The 21,065-nt window shown below is 40.4% G+C and overlaps 2 protein-coding genes across 6 annotated transcripts in view; both read left to right on the forward strand.

Moving 5' to 3' along the window:
• Positions 1–10,954, forward strand: part of CWC22 (CWC22 spliceosome associated protein homolog) — a 35,881-nt gene extending 24,927 nt beyond the window's left edge. For all 3 annotated transcript variants that reach the window (XM_064434286.1, XM_064434288.1, XM_064434287.1), the window contains exon 20: positions 123–10,954. In XM_064434286.1, coding sequence (XP_064290356.1) covers positions 123–724 — 602 coding nt within the window. In that variant the 3' untranslated portion in view covers positions 725–10,954. The remainder of the gene's footprint in view (positions 1–122) is intronic.
• A 9,005-nt stretch (positions 10,955–19,959) lies between these two features.
• Positions 19,960–21,065, forward strand: part of ZNF385B (zinc finger protein 385B) — a 155,968-nt gene continuing 154,862 nt past the window's right edge. The window contains exon 1 of one of the 3 annotated variants that reach the window (XM_064434293.1): positions 19,960–19,990. The gene's annotated coding sequence lies outside the window, so the exon portion shown is untranslated. The other 2 variants (XM_064434290.1, XM_064434291.1) reach the window with 2 other exon arrangements.

A 21,065-nucleotide genomic window follows, 5' to 3' on the forward strand; every position in this document is an offset into this window, starting at 1 on the left:
AGATACATGTGCAGAAATGTTTTCTGGCAAAAAACACTCTCTAGAACTCTTTCTGTAGTTTAATAAATTTAATATACTAAATTAAAATGCAACCTTAGTTCCATAATTTGTTATAATTTCAGATGTTTCTAAAGCCAAAAGGAAGAGAACACAAAAGAAAAATAGAGAATCTGAGAAAGTTTCCAGGAAAAAACAAGAAAGGAGAAGGAAATCACATGAAAAGAAAATTGGAAGGAGGCAGCAAGAGGAAAGAAGTGATACTGAGAGCAAATCAGAAAGAAATCACCGACATCTAAGAGAATCACACAGGAGAGATGATGGTTCAAAGTACCACCACAGAGATGAATCCAACGGCAGAGATGGTTACCACAGCGGAAAGGATAGGAACCATGACAGAAGTAAGGATCCAGAAAATAAACACAGTAATTCCAAACTGAAGAAAGCAGAAAGAAGAGCTTCTGTGTCTGATGATGAAAACTACAGACATAGGAGCAAAGACGATGGACATCGGAGTAGGAAAAGAGAGCGATCCAAGTCCCGCGAGAGGGAGCGCGGGCGCTGCAGCCCGCGGGAGGAGGAGCAGGAGGAGCGCTCCAGGAACGGCTCGGAGAGGCAGCAGCGGGACAAGGGCAGCCGGCACCCCGAGGAGCACCGGGAGCAGCACCGGGAGCCACGCAGGAGCGACGACCGGCGCAGGGACAGCTCCCCGCACCGGCGGAAATGAAACGCGGCCGCCAAGGTGCATTCCCGAGCTGGTAGAACTGTATTTTAAAATCTATTACTGAAGTTTCTTTGAAAAGAAGATTTTGTACAAAGTGATAGTTGGCATTTGTAAATTTTACCAGACTTTTTCAAATTTTCAGTAACGCTTTTTTAAAAAAACTGTATCATTGAATCTTTCTGTTATGTTCATTGTTCGGAAAGACAAAGCTCTTTTATTTTGTGAATAAAACAGTAAGATACCAGCAAATTGGGTATTTTGTCACTTAGTTTCAAGTATTTCTAATTGTACCTTCACAATCTAAAAAACCGTTGGTTTTTTACTTCACTTGTTAAAGTGAAAGCCAGATGCTGAGGCTGGGGTGAAAATGTTAAGAATTTCAGACTCCAATGTGAATGTTATGTGAGAAAACGATAAAATTTTCAAACAGGCATTCTATATCTGCATGTTCTTTCAACCTTGCAAGCATGAAAGCCTTTTGACCAAAATTTTCAGGAAATACTCAGTTGATTTTTTTTTTCTTCAAGACTTAAAAATTGAAAACACAATGTTGCTGTTTTAAATGTCACATGTGAAAGTGTGTCAGCTTGTTCTGTGACTTTTCACAATGTTTTTTAATATTGTGACATCCTGAGCTAGTTTCACTTGTGATCTTTTTGGAAAAAGGGTTGGTTTGGTTTTTATTTTTTTAGTTGTGACTTTGATTTCCACGTCTTAGTCTTCAACTCTATCCCTACAGCTGGAACATTTAAGGAACTTCTTTTCCAGTATATAAAAACAAGAAAGGAAAACAGGAGATATCTCAAATCTTTTTAGATGTTTTGAAGTGCTCAAGTGTTTTGGAAGCAGAATTCAGAAAAAAACAACCCTCAGTTAGTGCACCACTTTATGATATAAAAATGTTGTATCTGGGGTCATGGGGTACAACTCAGTCTTGATTTCATGAGAAATTAATCAACATCATCTGGTTAAGACTAATTCTCAATAGTAAGTTACATAAAAATTTGCAAAGTCTTCAGGATTGAAATAGGAAATAGTGTGGAGGCATGGTCAATAGGAAAGAGGTGGTAGTTGCAGATTATGCAGTTATTGTTGCTGAATGACATTTTTTTACTTGTGAAATGAATACAATTGCTGGACACAAGAGAACTTTCATAGTTCATGTGTAAATCATATTTCCTGTATAAAGCATAAGAAATACATTTGAGCTGTTTTATAACAGAAATCAGAACCATTCCTAAGGAAATAGATCAGTTTTGCCTAAATCTTGTCACAGCATTTTTCTAAGAAAAATGTCTATTTTTTTTCTGTATTTGACAGAATTTATTTCTGCAACCTTACATGTAAAAAAATGTTTTCAGTCAAAAACATTTTCATAGAAAATAAAGTTATATTGTAGAATAAAAAAGATTTCTATCTTGTTAAGGCACACAGCTAAAAATACTTTGATGCCATCATGTGTTACATGTTTAAACTGTTGGCTTTTTGCCCAAGGCACATCTCATTTTCAAAATGATGTGTGCATTTTGGCAGTGTGTTAAATCCACAAAAAACGTAATTTAAAAGAATGTTTTCCAAAGAGAAATCTGCTAATTCTTATGTTTCTTTGATAGCTCTGTATGCACATTATTGAAAAGAATCTATACTCCGTAATGAGAAATAAATTAACACAATACATGTGAAAACATGTAACATTTATTCTGCAGCATCCTGTGCCAGCAGTCCAGTGTTTTACTATAGAGTATCTGTAAAAGCATGATTCTTTTATAGCCTCTGCCTGATCACTTGAATTTGCTACTTTGTGATGTGTTTTCCTTGCCATCTTGTGTGTAATTTTATAGACCTAAACCAGTATATTTGCCATTTTTGTTTTCTAGCAGTTAAAATTCACCTGCGGGCTCGCCTTATGCCAGTCTGCTCTACAGACTTGTCCTCCTGCCCTTGATTTATTTTACTGTATTTTTTACAAGGGAAAGAAGTCAAAATACTCTGTAGTATTCAAAATGAGGGTATTCCAGGAGATGCACAGTGCCATAAGAGTTGTGGGGGTAGTTCTCAGTTGCTGTAGAGCTGAGTGACACTGGGTGGTCTGGCCTTGCTTTCCTCAGCAGTGACAGCTGATTGTAGACCCCGCGCAGTAAAGGAGTGACTCGTGCCTCTTGTCTGTAATTAATACTGGGGCTCTAGGTTGTGATTGGAACAGCAGTTTTGACTGAGAAACTTCAAGAAGTGGAGGTACTGTGATTCTCTTCACTGTTTTGTTCAGTTCTTCATTCTTGATACTTAAAACCAAGGTTGCAACACCTTGGTCTTGGCTTGGGAGATGAGTGGTAGAGGAATCTGGCAGACTTGACTGAGCATCAGAGATTTGTGGGAAGGAATTTTTGATGACCTGCTCTGATATTGCATGCTTAAATCTTAGCTTTCAGATGTGGTTGTAACATCCCCATCCATAGATACAGCGAGAGAGGCTGCATCCCTTTTCTAGGAGTGCCTGGCCAAGTTCCTGAATTTCCTCACAGTGGTGGTGTGAGGTGTTAAAGAGATGAGCTGCTGACGCACCCAGCAAATTCCTGTTGGTGGAGGAATAAATCTTGACTGAAGCATTTGTGGTATTGGTAAGAACTGTAATTCTGCTCTCTAACTATATTTGGAGCAAGGTCTCCAAGTGTGGCTGTTCATATGCTCAAATCTAAAGTGTTTTTGGGGGGGGGGGGGAAGACTACCACTGTTCAGGCTACATTGTTACGTAAATCATCAAAATACAACCTCACAGTATGAAAGCAGATAAATTTTGGGGAAAAAAGTTAGTTTAAAATACACCTAAATTACCTTTAACAGATGATGCTTTCTGAAGCACTTTTAGTTGCTGTTTAAGCAACATTGCACTCTTCAGATAGCAGATAGATAGTTCATCTCCAGGACTGCATAGGAATGGAGGCATGACTACAGTCATGTTTTTCTGCTTGTGTTACGTTAAATTAATTTTATAGTCAGATCACTTACATACTGAAATTCAAATTCAGTTTTTGAATATTACTGGTAGTGCTAACTAGATGTTAATGGTACAGTATTTTAACCTAGGAGCATGGTATTCTCTAATTTACTTGAGGCTCTAGTAGCATAACCCTTCTTAACTTAAATGCAGGGTGTACTCTAAAATAGCTTAGTACATGTCAGACTCCCAAAAAACACATGAGCTAGGGTGGGTGCTTGAATCTCCAGTAGCAATTTAAATGCCTGCCTGCTATTACATTGGTACAGTTTTATAAATATAAAAGAAAACAGTAGCTTATCCTCATGTATCATTCTTAAACTACTTTGAATTGTCTTTCACTGCTGAGGAAAGCATAAGGCTAATTGTCTCAGACAATCTAAAAGAGTAGGAGTCTGTTATTTTATGTGAGCAGAGAATTTACTCCAGTTACTCTAATAACAGGCAGAGAGTAGGGAGACCTGTCCTTCAATTTCTTTTCAGCAAGATTAAGTATATTTTTTAAGATGTTTTAAATTTGTCAATTTTTTTTTTAAGAAACTGAAATCAAAATGCAGACTATAAGGGGGTATTTTTATTAAAACTAGGCAAAAAATGAATTACAGATTAAAAGAGGCAGGAGGAAAATACAACTTTACAAACTGGAAAAACTTTAGGTCAGTTAGGAGATGTTATGCTCTTTTTTAGGTTTTCCTCAAGTCTGTAATTTGGCTGAGCCTAGTTAGGGATTTTCTTTTCTTGTCTATTCATGAATGTCATCAAGCATTTTTCCTTTAACTTCAAAACAAAAAAAGGGGGAGAGGATGCAGCTTAAAACCTTGGTATTGTTGGCCCAGAGGATGCAGCTTAAAACCTTGGTGTTGTTGGCCCATTAAGAAAACTAACTGCCACCTTTTGACTGTTCAAGCTATGTCCATTTTGAGTATTTTTTCCCATTATTTTGTGAAATAAAGGGGGCACCAAAATCTTTCCTGAGGCAGAAAATACGGTGCAACTTTCCTTAAGGTGGTGAAGGAAAGAGCAAGGATGTGCAAGAGGATGTAAAGCTCTGTGAGAGAATTTGTTCCCAGTGTCAGGGTGCCCATGACAGGTAAGAAGTGAAGTCAGAGCTGGTTTTGCCAGGGCTGCTGGCACAGGTGTCTGGGTGCAATGCTGATTGGTTTGCACTTGGTGGCTGGTATTGTTTCTTAATTACTTAAACAAAATCTTGACCAAATGGTTCTTAACCAAATCACTCTGTTGAAAACTGGCGATCCCTTTGCTTTTTTTTAATGGCTTACCTATTGCTTTTGAGGCACTTTATGCTCTTTTCACAAATCTCTTGTGAAATTTCACATTCTGGGTGTTTTGTATCATAAAAAGCTGTGTAAGAATTCCTTTGTTACTACCTTACCTAGAATGTGGTATAACTTCAAGATTCCTTGTATTTTCAAGACCCTATGAATAAGCTCATGCCATCATATAAAGACTGGAACTTTTCAGCACCTTTTTCTTGCCCTGGAATAATACCTAAGGTAATTGGAGAAATATTCATTGATTTTAAAGGGAGAGGAATAAGATGTTTGATGTAGTCACTTACAGCTCCTGCCACTGTGTTGCCTGTATTGGTTTTGCTCAGTACTCTCATTAGGCTTTTCTTGATTTTCTCCTGCTTCACGTAGAACATTTTCCTTTTTTTCCCTGTCCCTTTTGAATTTTATTATCACATGCAGTGTTAGCCATTTAGAAAAGTATAATGCCACAAATACATTAAAAATTTACTATATATCACTTGCATAATGCATCAAAAATAATCTTTAAAGGACAGTTTGGCTGAAGGAACACTGTGTGTCACACCTAGTGTAAAGACCAAGCATGCTGCTTGCCTTCTCCTTACCTCAGAATAATGAGTTACAGGGCAATTGCAAATTTTATAAGGTTAATCAGTCTTCCATTTGTTAACATTCCTTTCTGATTGCCTTTGTTTTGCACTGCCTTTGTTAGGAAGAAGCATCCATAGAGTTTTACAGGTTTCTGAATTTGGATAAAGAGGTTTTGTGTCTGCCAGTGTGCCCTCAGAGGAGCCACAGTGGTATTAAGTAACAGCAGAAAAAGTAAAGAGGGATCAACATCCATTAGAGAATTGAATCCCATAGTCCTCTGTGTGCCTGTAGGGAATGCCAAGAGTTGGTATTTTCTTACTACACAATCACCTGAGTCTTTTGGCCATAACCACTCCTGCAGCAGTTTATGAGAGAGCTGTGCACCTCTCAGCCTGTTTATCCATCACTTCCACCTGGGCAGGGCTCTTACAGGAGAGGTGCATCCTACCCTGCCCTGCCTTTCCCAGCACTGCAAAGTGCAGAGCTGGGCATATTATGCTGCTGCACATTTTGCTGATTTTTTGCTCTACTAACATCCCAAGTAAGATAAGCAGGAGATCTGCTCAGCTGTTCCTGCACACTGAGGAGCCACAATGGCTCTTGAACGCTGTGTCTCATCTGCCATGGCCCTTTAGGGGTCATAAACAGAGAACCCCTCAGCGTACAATGAACTGAAAAAGCCTCTCCTGGCTATAGAGAGAGCCCAGAGAGAATAACTTCATTGCACCAAAGTTCGCTTTTGCAAATGCTTTCCTCCTTTTCTCCTTTCCTCCTTCATCCTCTTCCTGATTTTCGGTTATAAGTGAATGTCTTTATGGGAAATTGTGAAGTGTCCCAGTTTTTCATTTGATAAATTAGAAGAAACTGGAAAAAATAGTGTAGTCCAGCAGTGTTGTTGGAAGATTCCACTGACAGTTAGGTAGCTGACAGCAATCTTGTCTTTTGCTGTTTCAGTCCTAGTGAGAATGCCCTCCTCCCTCTCACACCACCACTCCTGCCTGCTAGGAGCTTTAAACACACTTCTTCACAGAAATGCATGCCAACACATCCCTTTTAAACTGTCCTCCCCTTCCTATCTCCCAGGTGTCCCTCCTAAAAGAAAAGATGGTCACATCTTTCTGTTCCCTTTTAAAAATTGTATTTCGTGCCCCAATTCTGGTGTCTGTATATTCACCTTGAGAAGGAGGCTTAAGTTGCTGGTAGGGTTCAGGTGGCCTTCTTGTCATCCTGTCTGTTTGTTAATCTGTGTTCACAGGTCTCAGGGAGATTTATGATGGACAGAAAGTTCTGGTTTTGGGTTGAAATAGCAATTTTTGGGTTGAAATAGGCAATTGAAAAGTTGGTGTATTAGATCATATTAATCTAATACCCCCAGACTGCTGAGGGTGCAGACAGCCTTTGTGGCTTCCCATGAGGAAGGAAGACTTAAGTGATGGCTACCTGGAATAGAATGCACTCTTTTAATGAATATGCTTCCTTTGTTCAGGCCCTGAGGTTGGATTTCTGTTCCATAGGCTCTGGTTCTTTGATTAGATTCACAAGGTTCTGCCATACACTTCATTATGAGTCACCAGAAATGGGACATGAAAGTGCTTAAGAAAAAATCGAAGCCAAGTGACTTACTCAATCAGTGATTGAAATGAGAAACTGAAAATACACATTTAGGAAAAAATAAAGTCCCTTTGCAACTCTGTTCCTTCCTGTCCTCTCTTGTCTGCACAAGAAAAACCTTGTTAGCCTTCTTTGTAAAAGAGACGGTGGATCAGGCTGTTTTGATCACTGTAGTTGTTTGAACCGGGAATTCTTTGAGATGTCATCCACAAGTGCTCTGCAGCCCATCATTTTCTGCAGATTGTGTGCATTTTGTGATTATGGCTGTGAGGAGAAACTGTGAGGATGGGCTCCTTGCTACGGCCATGCGAGAGAAGGACATGTCCTTTGAGGAAGGAACCTCAGGCTAAGTTATTCATCCCCATGCATGTGGAGTTGGTTTGTTTGTTTTATGTTGCAAAGAAATCCTTTCCTCCCACTTCATTTTTAGCTCTCTATTTACAGGGGTGCAGATGTGCTGGAGAAGTGTATTTCAGTTCTCCTCATATGTATAAGCACACACACTTGCATGCAGTCTTCTATTTTCATTCTCTTGTTACGCAAGGGTTTAAAATTAGTTGTATTTGTGAATTAATATAGTTCATTGGAATAAATTTCAGCTATTTTTACTCTGTAATGAGCTTTATCACCATGCTATCTGGATAACTCACAAACACTATTTTTCCTCTATACCCTGTTAACGGTGTAAAATATTCATAGTCTTGATGATGTGAAATCTGGCTGGGAGAAAAAATGGTGTGTGGTAAATTAACTGAGGTTCTCTGCTGAAACATGGTGTAATATAGTGCCACCAAAGAGGAAAATATCTAGGTTTTGATAGTACTTTGTGACAGGCACTTCAAAAGGTGGGATTAAAAAACCCAGCATTGCTAGTGTTGTATTGTGCTGTCACATCCTGAGGTTTTATACACCTGCAGTCCTACTTTGCAGGAGTAAGTGAAGCTGAAGCTTCACTAGAGCACTGTGCATGTCGAGATGAGGCTCTGCCTCGGGATGCCAGGAAGATGGGTGGGGCATCCTGTGGTCTGTGTGCCTCTGATTACCACTGTGCTAAAGAGCAAGGCTGGATTTAGTGCACAGGATTTCTACCCAAAACTCAAGGTCTGCCTCATTTTGATTGCACATAGAATCAAAAGCTTCCTTTGTTTCACAGTATTTATAGGAAGGCTTCATTTCCTTAATTGCAGTTTCACTGTGGTTTATAAAGAAAATACAGCATGAAGAGTCATTGTTTTTATGATCTGTGTATCATGCATTAGTCGAGGGAGAGTGAGCTTCAAGGTTAGTTGCATGGCAGTTGTCATCAGTCTGTGAAACTCTCATTTTGAGTCACAGCTTTAATTTGCACTTTAACCCTACTGTTGGCTTTCATTTAGTCTTATTTTATTCCCTAATAAGTCCAGTCTCTTCTTTTTCATGGAAGACCATTATAGTCTCCTTTCATAATCATAATTTAAAGGGGGAATAGAGAAACTCATCTCTGGAGGGCCCCTCTTATTTTCTTAATAAGCTTTCTGTCCCCACTATTGTTCTGAATTACATGTGAAATACTTAGTTTCTTATCAATCAGTGTTTCAGAAGATTCCACAAACCTTGTAGACTATTCTTGTAGAATTGTCAGAAAGAAAAAAGGCTGTAATATGTTTTAAATGTATTGTTTTCATTTTCATTGAATGTTTCTCCTGTTAAAAGATAGAAGTGCTCATTTTCTCTTCCATATAATATTCATTATTGCCTGTGTTCAGGGCTAAGTGCTTTTCTATTCATCTCTTCTGTAAACATTTCTTTAGCATTTCACTTCAGAAGAAAAGCCTTCACAGCCTATAATTGTATTTATTGCTTCTCTCCTTTCTCTCTCACACTTTTCCCTGTGATTCTAAACTGTTCTCTGGGGCCATCAAACAGAGCATTCTTGTTGATGGGACCATACCACTAATTTTCCAAATGTCATTGTATTTTCTGTTTTGTGTTTGTTGGATTGTTTTTTGCTTTTCCTTATGCTGTGGAACAGTCTGTTCCAAATAATGTTTGTTTCTTGACAGCGACTGAGCTGTCCACAGTGATGCTCTGGTCTTTCTTCTACAGCTTGTACACCAAACTTGTATGAATAATTCACAAGATTTCTTCTAGTGTCCATTACTCTGTTCTTTTCAACAAAGACTTTCAGCTGCCAATGTTTTGTACTTTCAATTAACTTGAGTTCTTTGCTTTTCTGTTCACTTTTGTTTCAAGTAAGCTGAGTGGCAGCTTGCTATACTATACAGTGCTACAACATGGGTTTGGGATTGTTTCATTGTTAACCTTTTGCCACACAGAATATTGACCATGTCTCTGTAAGCTGTCTAGCACTGCGTCCCAAATCACAGATCTCTTACTTCACAACTGGCTGCCTTTTTTAATAGCTTCTTATGTGGGACTTATTACAGGCTTTTTTGAAAGTCCAGACAAAGCAGATTATTCCAAGTAGATTCCTATAATTTTAATTGCATTTAAGTTAATACTTTTACTTTTGACTGAATATCTATCACATATCTAAAAATTAGGTCAATCGTTTCCCTAAAGACCTTTGATATACAACTGACTGCTTGAATTAAAGGATTAAATTGCCAAAGAAAAGATGAAAATCTTTCCAAGAGGATAATTCAAGGACTTTAGTTCAAATACATTTAAAAAATGTATTTAAAGGGAGAGGAAATGAGTAAGATAAAGAGACTGGGTGTGAAAAATGTTGTGAGTCCAGGTGGTTGAGCAGCCTCATTTGAAATTACTTGAGGAACAGCTTGAGTTTAATTTGTTTCATGCCAAGAACCAAAGAACCCCAGTGAAATAAAATATTTTTTATTTATTGAAAACTATCTTAATCTCTTGAACTGCTTAGTTCAATCACGAGTAGACGTTGCAGAGCTGCCGTGTCCCCGACTTGCTGCAGCAGGTGACAAAAGCAGGAGGAAGCGTGGAGACAGCATCACTCCCTGTGGATTTATCAATCCGTGCGTTCCCTCGGGCGCCAAGGCCAGCTCCTGGCCCAGCGCAGGGAGGATGTCACACGCACAAGGGTGGAGAGCCGGGCAGGGGACACTCCTCGGCCCTGCTTCGGCAGCGACCCGATGGAAGCCGGGGCAGGGCCGGGCACTGCAGCCGGGGGAAGCGCTGCTGGCAGCAAATCCGTGTCCAGAACCAGCCGGGGCTGAGCCGGCTCCTCGGCTGGTGCAGCCCTGTGCAGGGCACGCAGGGACCGCCGGAGCCTGGCACAAGCTCCCTAGGGACACAGGGAACAAGCTCCTGGCTGGCTTCCTGGCTGCAGAACGCGCTCTCTTTGGGTTACACACGCGCTTTGAGAGGTCAGCATGTGCCAGAGGAGCTTAGAGTTGGGCAGCCAGGGCTGGCTTTGTCTCCCCGATCTGTTCTGCCGAGCCTTCGCTCCCTTCTCTGCTCAGATTTGAAAGCAGTGATTACTCATGAAAATATTTTTGGGGGGCCCGTTTAGAGTCCCTCATTCTACTGCAAAGAAAGAATAAACGCAGGTTCTTAGGCAGAGCCCATTTCCCCACTATGGTTCTGTCTTGGAGGTTTTAAGCTCCAGAGGGAATTGGTGGAGCATGGATGGTTTTGTGGGATGATGGCTGGCGGAGACAATCTTGTCATGCATCATTTCCTTTGCAGAGACACGGCAACCTGTCTCTGCCATGCAGTTGCCAGAATCCCTCATATTTTCAAAACAGGTGATTTTCCTGTGTGTTTACTGGGGGAAAAAAAAAAAAAGAAGACAGAAAATTTGCCCCTAATGAGCTAAAAATTGTGAGAGATAGGGATTTTGTGTAGGTGGAGATGTGAGCAGTGCATCACTTAGTTTTCCTCTCATTCTGAACCCAGAAATAATTAATTTGTTTCTGTCGTTATTTCCAGCAGGGATTTCTTGTTATAAAAAATTGCGACTACCCATAGTCATGATTCTTTCCTATTTGCCCATGTACATAGACATTGTGCAAATGTAAAAAAAAAAAAAAAAAAAGAAAAAAAAAAAAATTAAAAAAAATATATAAAATTCCTGCTGCTTTAATATACCTGGATAGTTTAGCATAAGGAACGCTGTTTTTCATTTCTGCTGAATTCTGCTATAGCCGTGACTGCTGATGTCTTGATCAACTTAGTCTTTCATTTCACCTTTACAATGGAGTTGGAGGGAAGAGGCAAAGATTGAATGCACATGAATCATTTGGTAAAAGATCCTCTAGGTTAATAGCTCATTACCTTAACTCATTTAAATTCCACCCAATTCATTTCTCAACATAATTACAGAGCAGACCAACTTTGATAAAACCTTCCTAATATATAAAGTGCATTTGTTGTTGTGTAGATAAATGTGCATCTGCACACTGAAGCATTCTCTTATCTGCGTGGAATGCAGAGTGTTCATTAGTGTTCCCTTGGAGCTTCCATCAAACAGGCATGGTAGGAGCTCAAGGGGAATTTCCTTCCCCCTTTTGACATAAGCAGCAAATCTGCTACCAAAATCTGCACATCCTCCAAAACCTACACTAGACCTTGAACAGCCCCCAGAGATCCCTCTGCCTTATTGTTATCCCTGGGACTGCTGCTGTATTTCCTTCCAGCCACTGGTACTCACAACACCCAGGAGACCAACTCGCTCTGCAGCCAGCAGAGGCCTCATGAAGAAGAGACCTCCCGATGTATTTTTCACTAGTTCTGAGGAAGCACAGAGCCTGGCACTGTTCTAAAGCAGTGCCTCAGGCCTGCCTGCCCTGCAGAGATTCTGCCCTCAAGGGGGGCTCAGTCCCATCTCCCACAGCCACCGTCCCTCTGCTCTCTGAGGAGCTTGGTGTGGTAACAAACCCACCGGTATAAGGCTAAGTGCAGATGAGTTTTTGCAGCTGTAGCCTAAGCAGTTCTCTTCTGAGATCTGAGAGCTTCCTGTTCTGCTCTTTCTTTTGCCAGTGCTGAAGCCACTCTTTTTCAGTACGTGCTAAACCTCCTCAGAGGGAGAAGGCAGATCTCATGGTAGTGCACTTTTTACATTGCACATGAGGTTTGATTTGCTTCTCTGTGGTTACACCAGATGCAATTTTGTTTGCAGGATACTATTTTAGTGACTGTTCTTTTTCTGGGACTGTGTAATCATATGGAGGCAGCTTTTGATCTGTTTAGTATATAATTAAGCTCTATCTATTGCTGTCTTTTTTTGAGAGAGAGTAAACTAATGAATGAAAATGTGCTAGGGAAAAAATCAACTTTTTCCAGTTGAGTTATAAACCCTAAGAAATCATATGTAGAAATTAAGTTTTGATAGAATTTTCATTATTATTCTCCTAAAATCTTAATGTAGACTAACCATCCAAACAATCTAAGGAAAGAATAAATACTTTAAAGTTGTTGTGTGTCTCAGTGGCAAATATGGTTATTCTAGGGCTGTAATTTTTTAAGGCTGTGGAGCTGTATATTTAATAAGCAGCTAATTAATTATACATTGCACTGGGTATTTAAAATATATAAAATATATAAATCACAGTGCTGCATATTAAAATTAATCTTTAAAATGAGTAAGCAGTCATGTTGGTGAACTTAAGTTTCCCAAAGTTACTTCACTGTGTTACCTGCCAACTACAATTTAGTAATCACAATATCACTCTTTCACCAATAGAATAACTCAGTTTCAACACTATGCATGAAATCCCTGTGCATTTAAAAAATGGTATATCCACATAATATATCCATCCCTCCTACTACTTAAGCAGAAGTAACTTCCTGCAGCTCAAATGTATATGTGTATGCAGGCATAAAACTCCACTGAAAGTAAGGAATCAGAATGATCTAAATCTTGTGTAGTGTTTTTTTCTCTTCCTATGGTGTTCCAGTGGCACAAGCCTGCTCTAGAAGGTGTCCAATTACTGTTCCTGTAGAGTGATTCGTGTGACTCATCCAGTGTGTCAAGAGGCATCCACCCTATTGATGCAATTTCTCACATTTCTGCTGAATTTAAGCACAGCTGCAACTTGTCCTTTAAATATTCTTACAACTGCTCTCCATTCAGGTTTTGTAACTATTTCAGTTGATTTGCATTTTGTCCTGTATTTTCATGAGTTATCTTTTGACAGAAAAGGGGGGAAAATTTTAGTATAGAAAAGGAAATGTTTCCATATGAGAGGGAAGTTTTGATATGCTGTCTCTCTGCTGGAGAGGAAAAAGTCAAACTAATAAACCTGTAGTCAAACACTTATAAATTTCCATAACTGATAGTCTGGCCCACACTGTCCACTAACACAAGTATTGCTAGTACAAGTTTTAATGTACAGGTGACATGTATGCATTTATCCTTTTCAATAAATGCTCTTGTGCTGCCCTCCTACACTGAAATATGCTGCAATACCAGCACAAAGCATCTAACAGAAGTGTCTGCTTTCAGGCTGGTTTCGTGGCATGCTGTACCACCTCAGAGGAACAGCTAGCTCACGTCACCTGGCTTGCCAAACTTGCACTGGTCTTGTTTGAGACAGAGCTGCAGTTGGAGCCAAATCCTCTTCTTGTTGTCAGTCGGGTAATTCCCCTTGGGGATTAATTACAGAGGCTATTATTTATTTTATAGTTCTGGATGATGCACTGAGATTTCATACTGAATAGCATTAATTCAAGTGCTTGCAACCAAGGACACAATAAGTTTTTGTAATGCTTTGTTTGATTCTTATTGTTATGAGAAGGTCTCGAAGCTGTTGTAAAGCACCTTCCATCACCACCCCTTTTATTTGACTCCACACTAACTTTTACAAGGTAAGCTTTGGCTATGAAAAGAATAAAATATTATAGTTATCCTTGCTACCTTTTTCGATCTACAGCCCAAGATAGAAGATGACTAGTTTCCCATGTGATCTAAACCACTAGCACTTATATTGGATTTTCTATTTCATAGTTTTCCATCAGGGGAAAAGTGCCAAAATTATGCTGCATATGCTTGGCTTCTTGTCTGTCCTTGAAGTGGCAAATCTGTAGGAGAAGAGGCTGCCCTTAGCCAAAAAAATTATTTTTTCAAGTCTGATTTTCTTGGAATTGTAATTTGTTGCACCATTTTTATATAAATATAAAATTTTTCAATATGTAAGCATCCTTGCTTTTTATTCTGTGACACCAAAATAACAAATGTATTCGTTCAAATGTCTTATACTACTCTTCTCACAACTCCTCATTTCCTATGCTGTGCAGGATATTTTATATGTGTATATATAATACTGCCATGCAGTATCACATTTTAAAACAGATGGGAACTCAGGAGGTGACTCGGATCTTTCACCTGTACTTTAAAGAGATACTGCATAGTTCTTATCTGGAAACCCCTGGTGATTTTTAATGGACTCAGGTTTAGGAACACTGAGGAAAGGAAATATTCTAATTGGTTTTGTTTTTCAGCTGAAGAACAGTTTGTTTCTATGTTAAATGAAGTAGTGAAAACAAATAGCATGCCATCTGGCTAGCCTACATGGGTGCTTTACCAGGAGATTTTCAGATGTTCCCTCTGCCAGTTTTCAACTTAAGTCCTGTGTTACTGACGTAGTTTCTTTACACCGTTGTTCTTTCCTGTTTAGGAATTATCTTGTTCTTGAACTGAATTAGAATTTTAAAAATTGTACACTGTTTTGCAAAGATTTCCCCAGTCTGTTTTTTGAATTATTTATCCTCTAAATTAAAAAATCTCCAGTGTTTCCAGCATTCACAGTAAATTGGTTATACAGAGAAATAGTCCTCCATGTTATCTGTGAAGCTGATATTCCCAGGGGGCAGGGTAGCATTGATGAACCAGTGAGCTCTCAGTCTTGGAACAGATTGTGACTGAAAGGAAGGGTTTAGCAGCTTTTCTAGTGCTTGGAAAGATGTCATATGTTTTTCTTTAGATCACTTTTTTTTCTGCTTCAGTTTCTCAAAGCAAGAATATCCTGCAAAAAATAAAAACATTTAACATAGCTGGGAAATGAAGTACAAACATAATTTCATAAAACCTTAATATTTATTGCTGACTGCAACTTGCAATATTATTTTCTCTTAGTATGAAACAAACATATGTTCACAAATATCTTTGAAAATAACTGTGAGCATATAAATGACAATAAATTTGTGAAGAAGCATTCATTTGTGTTTCTGGTTCATCTCTTTGCTGGTTATGATGATGGTGCACATACAACTCTAATCACAACTTAGAGGTGTGGTTCTCTGAGCATGACGTAGATAATAAAGAAAATTCCTTGTGCCAAACAGCTTACAATCTGAATCCAAATAATTTTTCTCAATGTGCAATCAAGAAATAGAAATACTGTCACAGGAATTAACTGATCTGTCACACAGTACAAATAGCATAGTTATGTAAGATCAAATGCTTGGCAGATATTTACATGTGTATACTTTATGAACTAACTTATCAAATAATTTGGAATAATTCAGATAATTTGTAGGCACCCTTCCCATCTGATACTGAGCATTCTAAATATAGCTAGCAGACACAAGTTTAAAAAAGGGATAAATTTGAGTCATTAAGAAGTCAAGTGAGATGCTTAAACACACTTTAAAAATGCCAGTAAATTGGAAATATGTGGACAAAAATAAAGAGTAATAGAAGTTAATAGCAAATTTCAAAAAGCATCTCAAAAGAACAAAAACCCAAATCACTGTCCTCTTTAAAAAATAGAGTGGTTAGCAAGTAGCGGGTTGGCTAAGTAGTTGCTTTGTCTGTTTATACAGGGGAGGCAGATGGAGATCTGCTAAATCTAGGATTGTTTCCCCAGAGGCAGTAGCAGGGAAGCTGGAAAGTGTACAGGCATAGAAGTTATCTGGTTATAAAATGTCAGATTTCCTTAGAGGAACCAAAACTCAAGACATGCATACAGATGTGAATTTTAAATTGAGTAAGGGAATCTATAAAGTTTCTAAAGTCTTTAAAAAATACTTGATCCAGAAACAACTCTTTATTGTAAAAAAACAAACCAAAATCCCCCAATGAACAGGTGACAAACAAGGAATTGCATACCAGTGGGAAAAACTCAAACAAAGTCTTTTGAAGAAAGGTTATGAGCAAATACCAAAATCTTCATTTGGTAAGGGACTGGAACATGGATTCAGGCACAGAAGATCTTAATTCAGTCATTATTTCTTCACCATAATTTTTCCATTCGTAAAAGTATGATTTTTAACTGTGTTTTATTAAAATTCAGCTTATCAGGCCTTGATTTTGAAGACTATGGAAATTACTAGGTCTCTTCAGGAAAAAAAAAGGAAAAAACAACACAAACCAAACACTTCTCAAGTTCCTTCTTCTCATGTACATGGTGACAAGGCTATTACTGTCTTAGAATGGGTAGAGTGCAAAGCAAACACAGAAGGCTGCCCATATTCACTTAAAGCCAATCTGACTCTAGAGAATCTGGGGCAACTGCTCTGGGAAAGAAGATGCGTCGAGGTAATCACTTAGAAACACCTCTCATTATAAAAGCATTGGTACTTAATGGAGGGGAAATACTGAAATTACTGTACCTGTAGTTTCTGTATCTACATCTGGACAGTTTCTGAAGTGTCTTTTACTGAAACACTTCTCAGCAAAGCTAACTTTTAATAGGTTACCACTGGAGAAGCCAATTGAGAAGAAATCCTGGAAATGCTTGGTTTATTTCCACAGAGAAATACTTGTGTAACACGCCTTGAAAGTATCTGGTTTTGTTGTTATTCCTTTCATTATTTGCCACATGGGATCACCAAAAAGGCAAATCAACATTTGGAGCATTAGGATACTATTTTCATATTTTGCATAGACAACAAACAAACAAGAAGTCTTTAGTCATACCTCAAGAACCTCTGGTCCTTAGAGGCAGCTTATTTTTAAAATGGATGATTGTAAAATATTACTCAGCCTTAATTCTCACAAAAAGGTATAACAGTCAAACAAAAAGGAAGGCTTCCTCAAAATAAGTAGTAGGCCTTTCAGATATATATAAAAAATAGCTTAGTGGGAGAACACAGCAGTTTCCTTGTTTGCTGGGGACAGAGAAGATTTCTGGCACTCTGTCTCTTACAGGGTGAGTCATGAATGTGAGGGTTGCTTGAGGCTTCCCAGTGGTGACCTCTCCTCATAAAATGATATTTAATGTCGCCCAGATGTAATATTACTGCTGCCTTTTGTAGAAAATATTTCCTAGCTCTCAGGACATCCTGAATTGATTTTGGGCTGCAGGTATCCCTAAATTTTTTTTTTGCATGTACGATTCTGCATGCATCTACAAACAAACTTGTGTCACATTAAACATAGGTTCAGTGACAGATGTTTTAGAAAAGTCATTCACGTTTGTTTTGGTAGACCCAAATTTAAAGGTCTGAAGTGATAAAATGCAATTCTGATTCATACTCAGCATGTCTTCATACTCTGTATATTCTTACTTAGGATAAGATTCCACCTCTGTCTGGTTTTATATGTTTTTATGCAGATTTCCAATAGAAATGCATCCAATAGCAGCCTCTCCTTTCCAACAGGTTCCTCCGAATTTACAGACCTGTTATCTCCTTATAAGATCTCCCAGGCTAAATGGTCTTTCTGTTGCTCACATCACTTTTGAAGTTGTTTGGATATTTTACAATTATTCTATAATTTCATAACTTCTAGTGTGCTTTCAGCATTTATGGAGATGAAATGTGACACGTTGATAATACAGATCACAGGACATTTAACATTTTTCACCCTTCACACTTACACAATCTTGTAGACAACAGGATTTGATAGGGAGCTGGAGGGAGTCCTGATTGTTGAGTTGCACAGTAGAAGACAGCTGTGAAATGCATAATAAAGATGTGTACAATTGTGGGTTAAATTTTGCCATTTCTGATGAGAACTGGCCCTTCAAAGACAGGCCCAAGAGATACTTTTGCAATCAAGTGTTTGAAACCATATACAATTATCACTCCTCATTACATCTCTCTATAGGAAGCTGATGGTTAGAAGTCACTGAAATATCTTTTTTTTTTTTTAAATTATGAGCCACTGAACAGGAATGTACTTGTTCTGAAGAATGTTATACATTTTCATATCAACAGAAAATACAGTGAATGGTCATTTGCAGACCACCTTTCTATTTAAGACTGAATAACATCTCTGTGGCAACTACAACAGCTGCTTACATAAATGAAATAATACTGCCTGGATGCAATATTCTTAGTTCTTTAGAATACCACACAAAAGTTGAATATGAGGAGAAAGTGGCTGAGTTTTTGTCCAGTCAGAATTATTCTGAGATTTCTGAATGTTTTGGAGACTGTTGTGCTAGTTTACTGCAAGTTTGTCTTGAAAAGGGCTAAAAGATAGACAAAAGATAATAAAATATGAAAATTTTTAATATTACTAATGCGCAATCATACATGTATGTGCCTCTCCAAGATAATCAATTTGATCCATTTGTCATCTGACTGATCCCAAACCCTCTCTGGGTATTTTTGTTGTTGCTGTTCTCGTTGTTTGCTGCTGAAGCAGGTGTGTACATTCAAAATTCCTCTACCACTTGTCCAACGTTCCCAGTTTCAGTAATGGATTTTTCCTACTGTGCCATCTATTCTGCTGCTACAGATTCAGACAAACTCAGGACTTCTGAGGGAAAAAAAAAGTGTCCTATTTACAGTTACTCTTTCTCTCTGTAGGAGACCAGTAAATCTTTCGAAAACACTTAGGCATGCTTTAAAGTTCAGATTTCTTCTGAGCAAGAAGTTCGTGGTAGGTAAAACACCAGAAGAAGGGCTATATTCATGTTTTTATGGGATGATTAATTCAAACTCTCACAATTTCCTGTCCTGAGTGCTAAAAGAACTTATTGAACATAAAACTGTAAACAAGGTATGATGCAATTCTTAATGGTATTAAATATCACTGCTCTTCTCCAAAAGCTGAAATTAAAGTTCAGCAAGAAGTTTTTCTCCAGTGTTAAATGTTCTTGTTTTCCTTCCTGCAGAAGGATAACAAATTAAATACTGTAGGATTCCCTCTGTTTGCATCACATTTTCCAGGAGCAGTGTTCAAACTGTAAAAGCTAACTCAAATTACAGAAATGCTGGTAAGTTTCTTACACTTAAGTTTGCATTGATTTTGATGTTTCTACCATGAGCACTATTGTTTTTTTCTCAAGTACTTACAAAACCTGGTGTTTTCTAGTGCAATGTTTACATTTAGGACACAGGTTTACATTTTACAGTACAGAGCTGAGGAGCAGTGGCTATTGATTTAAAGCCCTGACAGGAGCGCTGGGAGGCTGGCTACAGGTTTCTGTGAACTCGGGGAACGAAGAGCAACCCCCGACGACCAAAGCTGAAGGAGCAAGCGGGAGCTGTTCCAGCAGGGGACCTGCTCGGGGATTGTTTCTCGCGGCTGTGGCCCCGGGACGAGGCTGCGCTGCCGGTGGCTCGCCGAGCCCCAGCGGCTCGGGGCGCACTGAGGTGGCCGCGGCCGGCCGGCGCTGGGCTCGCAGTGCCGCTGGGCTGGCGGGGAACCCCTCCAGCCCCCCTCGCCTCAGCCGGAGGCTCCGCTCCGCTCCGCTCTCCCTCCCCTTCCCGGCCCCGGCCGCCGCTCCATTCCCGGCCCCGGCCGCCGCTCCTTTCCCGGGCCCGGCCGCCAATCTGATCCCGGGCCCGGCCGCCGCCTCCACAGGTGCGGGGCCGCCCCGCCCCCGGCGCGAGCGCGCAGGCTCCGCCCGCGTGCCGACCCCGGCCCCACCTGAGCCCGCGGGCAGGGCGGGGACCGGGCACGGCCGGACGGACGGACAGAGGGACAGACGGGTATACAGAGGGACGGGCGCCTCGGGAGAGCCGCGGGGCTCCGGCGGAGTTGTGCCGCGCTCGCTGCGGTCCGGCAGGAGCGGGGCTGCGGCGCCCGCCGGTGCCGCGCTGCCTCCCTCCCTCCTTCCCTGCGGGCGGCTGCTGAGGTGAGCGGGGCGGCGCGGGGTCCCGGCGCGGACCTTGCTCCGTGTCCGGGCGCGGACCTTGCTCCGTGTCCGGGCGCGGGGCGAGCCGGGGATGCGCGGCCGGAGCCGGAGCCCCGGGGCAGCCCGCCCGCCCCGCGGCCGCCGCCGGGCAAAGTTTGGCGGCCGCAGCCGCAGGTAGCGGCGTCCCCGGGCTGTGCTCCGGGCCGGGCGCGCTGCCGCCGGCTGAGCGGCGTCTCCGCAGCATCGCCGGCTTGCGGGGAGGATAAAGCGCGTCTCTAAATAGGTCAGGGGCTTCGGCAGCGCCTGGGATTTGCGTAACGATTTTTGTTGCGTGGGAAAGGTGCGGGGCTCTGCTCCCGGGCTCCGAGGCTGGACCGAGCGCTGCTTTCCTGGCGCACGGAGCGGCTTCTTAGAAAGAAGTAGTTGTATGAGCACTGCTCGGCTTTCTTGTTTAAATCCCGACGACTTCGGCAAAGTTAAATTTCTTCGGCAAAGGAGGAATTAACTCGCATGAAGGAGTCATCCTTGATGAGCTAATTACGCGTGGTGAGTGTAAGTGCTTTGCATCGCAAGCCCGGGGACGGTGATGGTATGCTTGAAATGTTAAAGTTTATGTCCTGTTGACACCGTTTCAAAATACGCAGAGAAGCAGTAGGTACGAGATTGTATTTTCTGCAGCTACAGGCGAGAAATGCCCTTGTTTCAGAGGAATTGTCAGAATATTCATGCATGTGTGAAGGCTTGGGTTTGTTTTCTCTTGTTTTTGACTCTTGATCAAACTTGAGAACTCTTTTCATGGGTTTCAAAGGTTGTGAACTTGGCATTAGATCTATATTGTTAAACTTGAGTGGGAAATCTATAAATGGAAAAGTTAGAGAAGTGTGGCACTCTGAGCCCTCAGAAGTTTCAATAAATCTTCAAATCCCAAT

Source organism: Passer domesticus, chromosome 10, assembly GCF_036417665.1.
Source record: "Passer domesticus isolate bPasDom1 chromosome 10, bPasDom1.hap1, whole genome shotgun sequence".
Taxonomy (NCBI): domain Eukaryota; kingdom Metazoa; phylum Chordata; class Aves; order Passeriformes; family Passeridae; genus Passer; species Passer domesticus.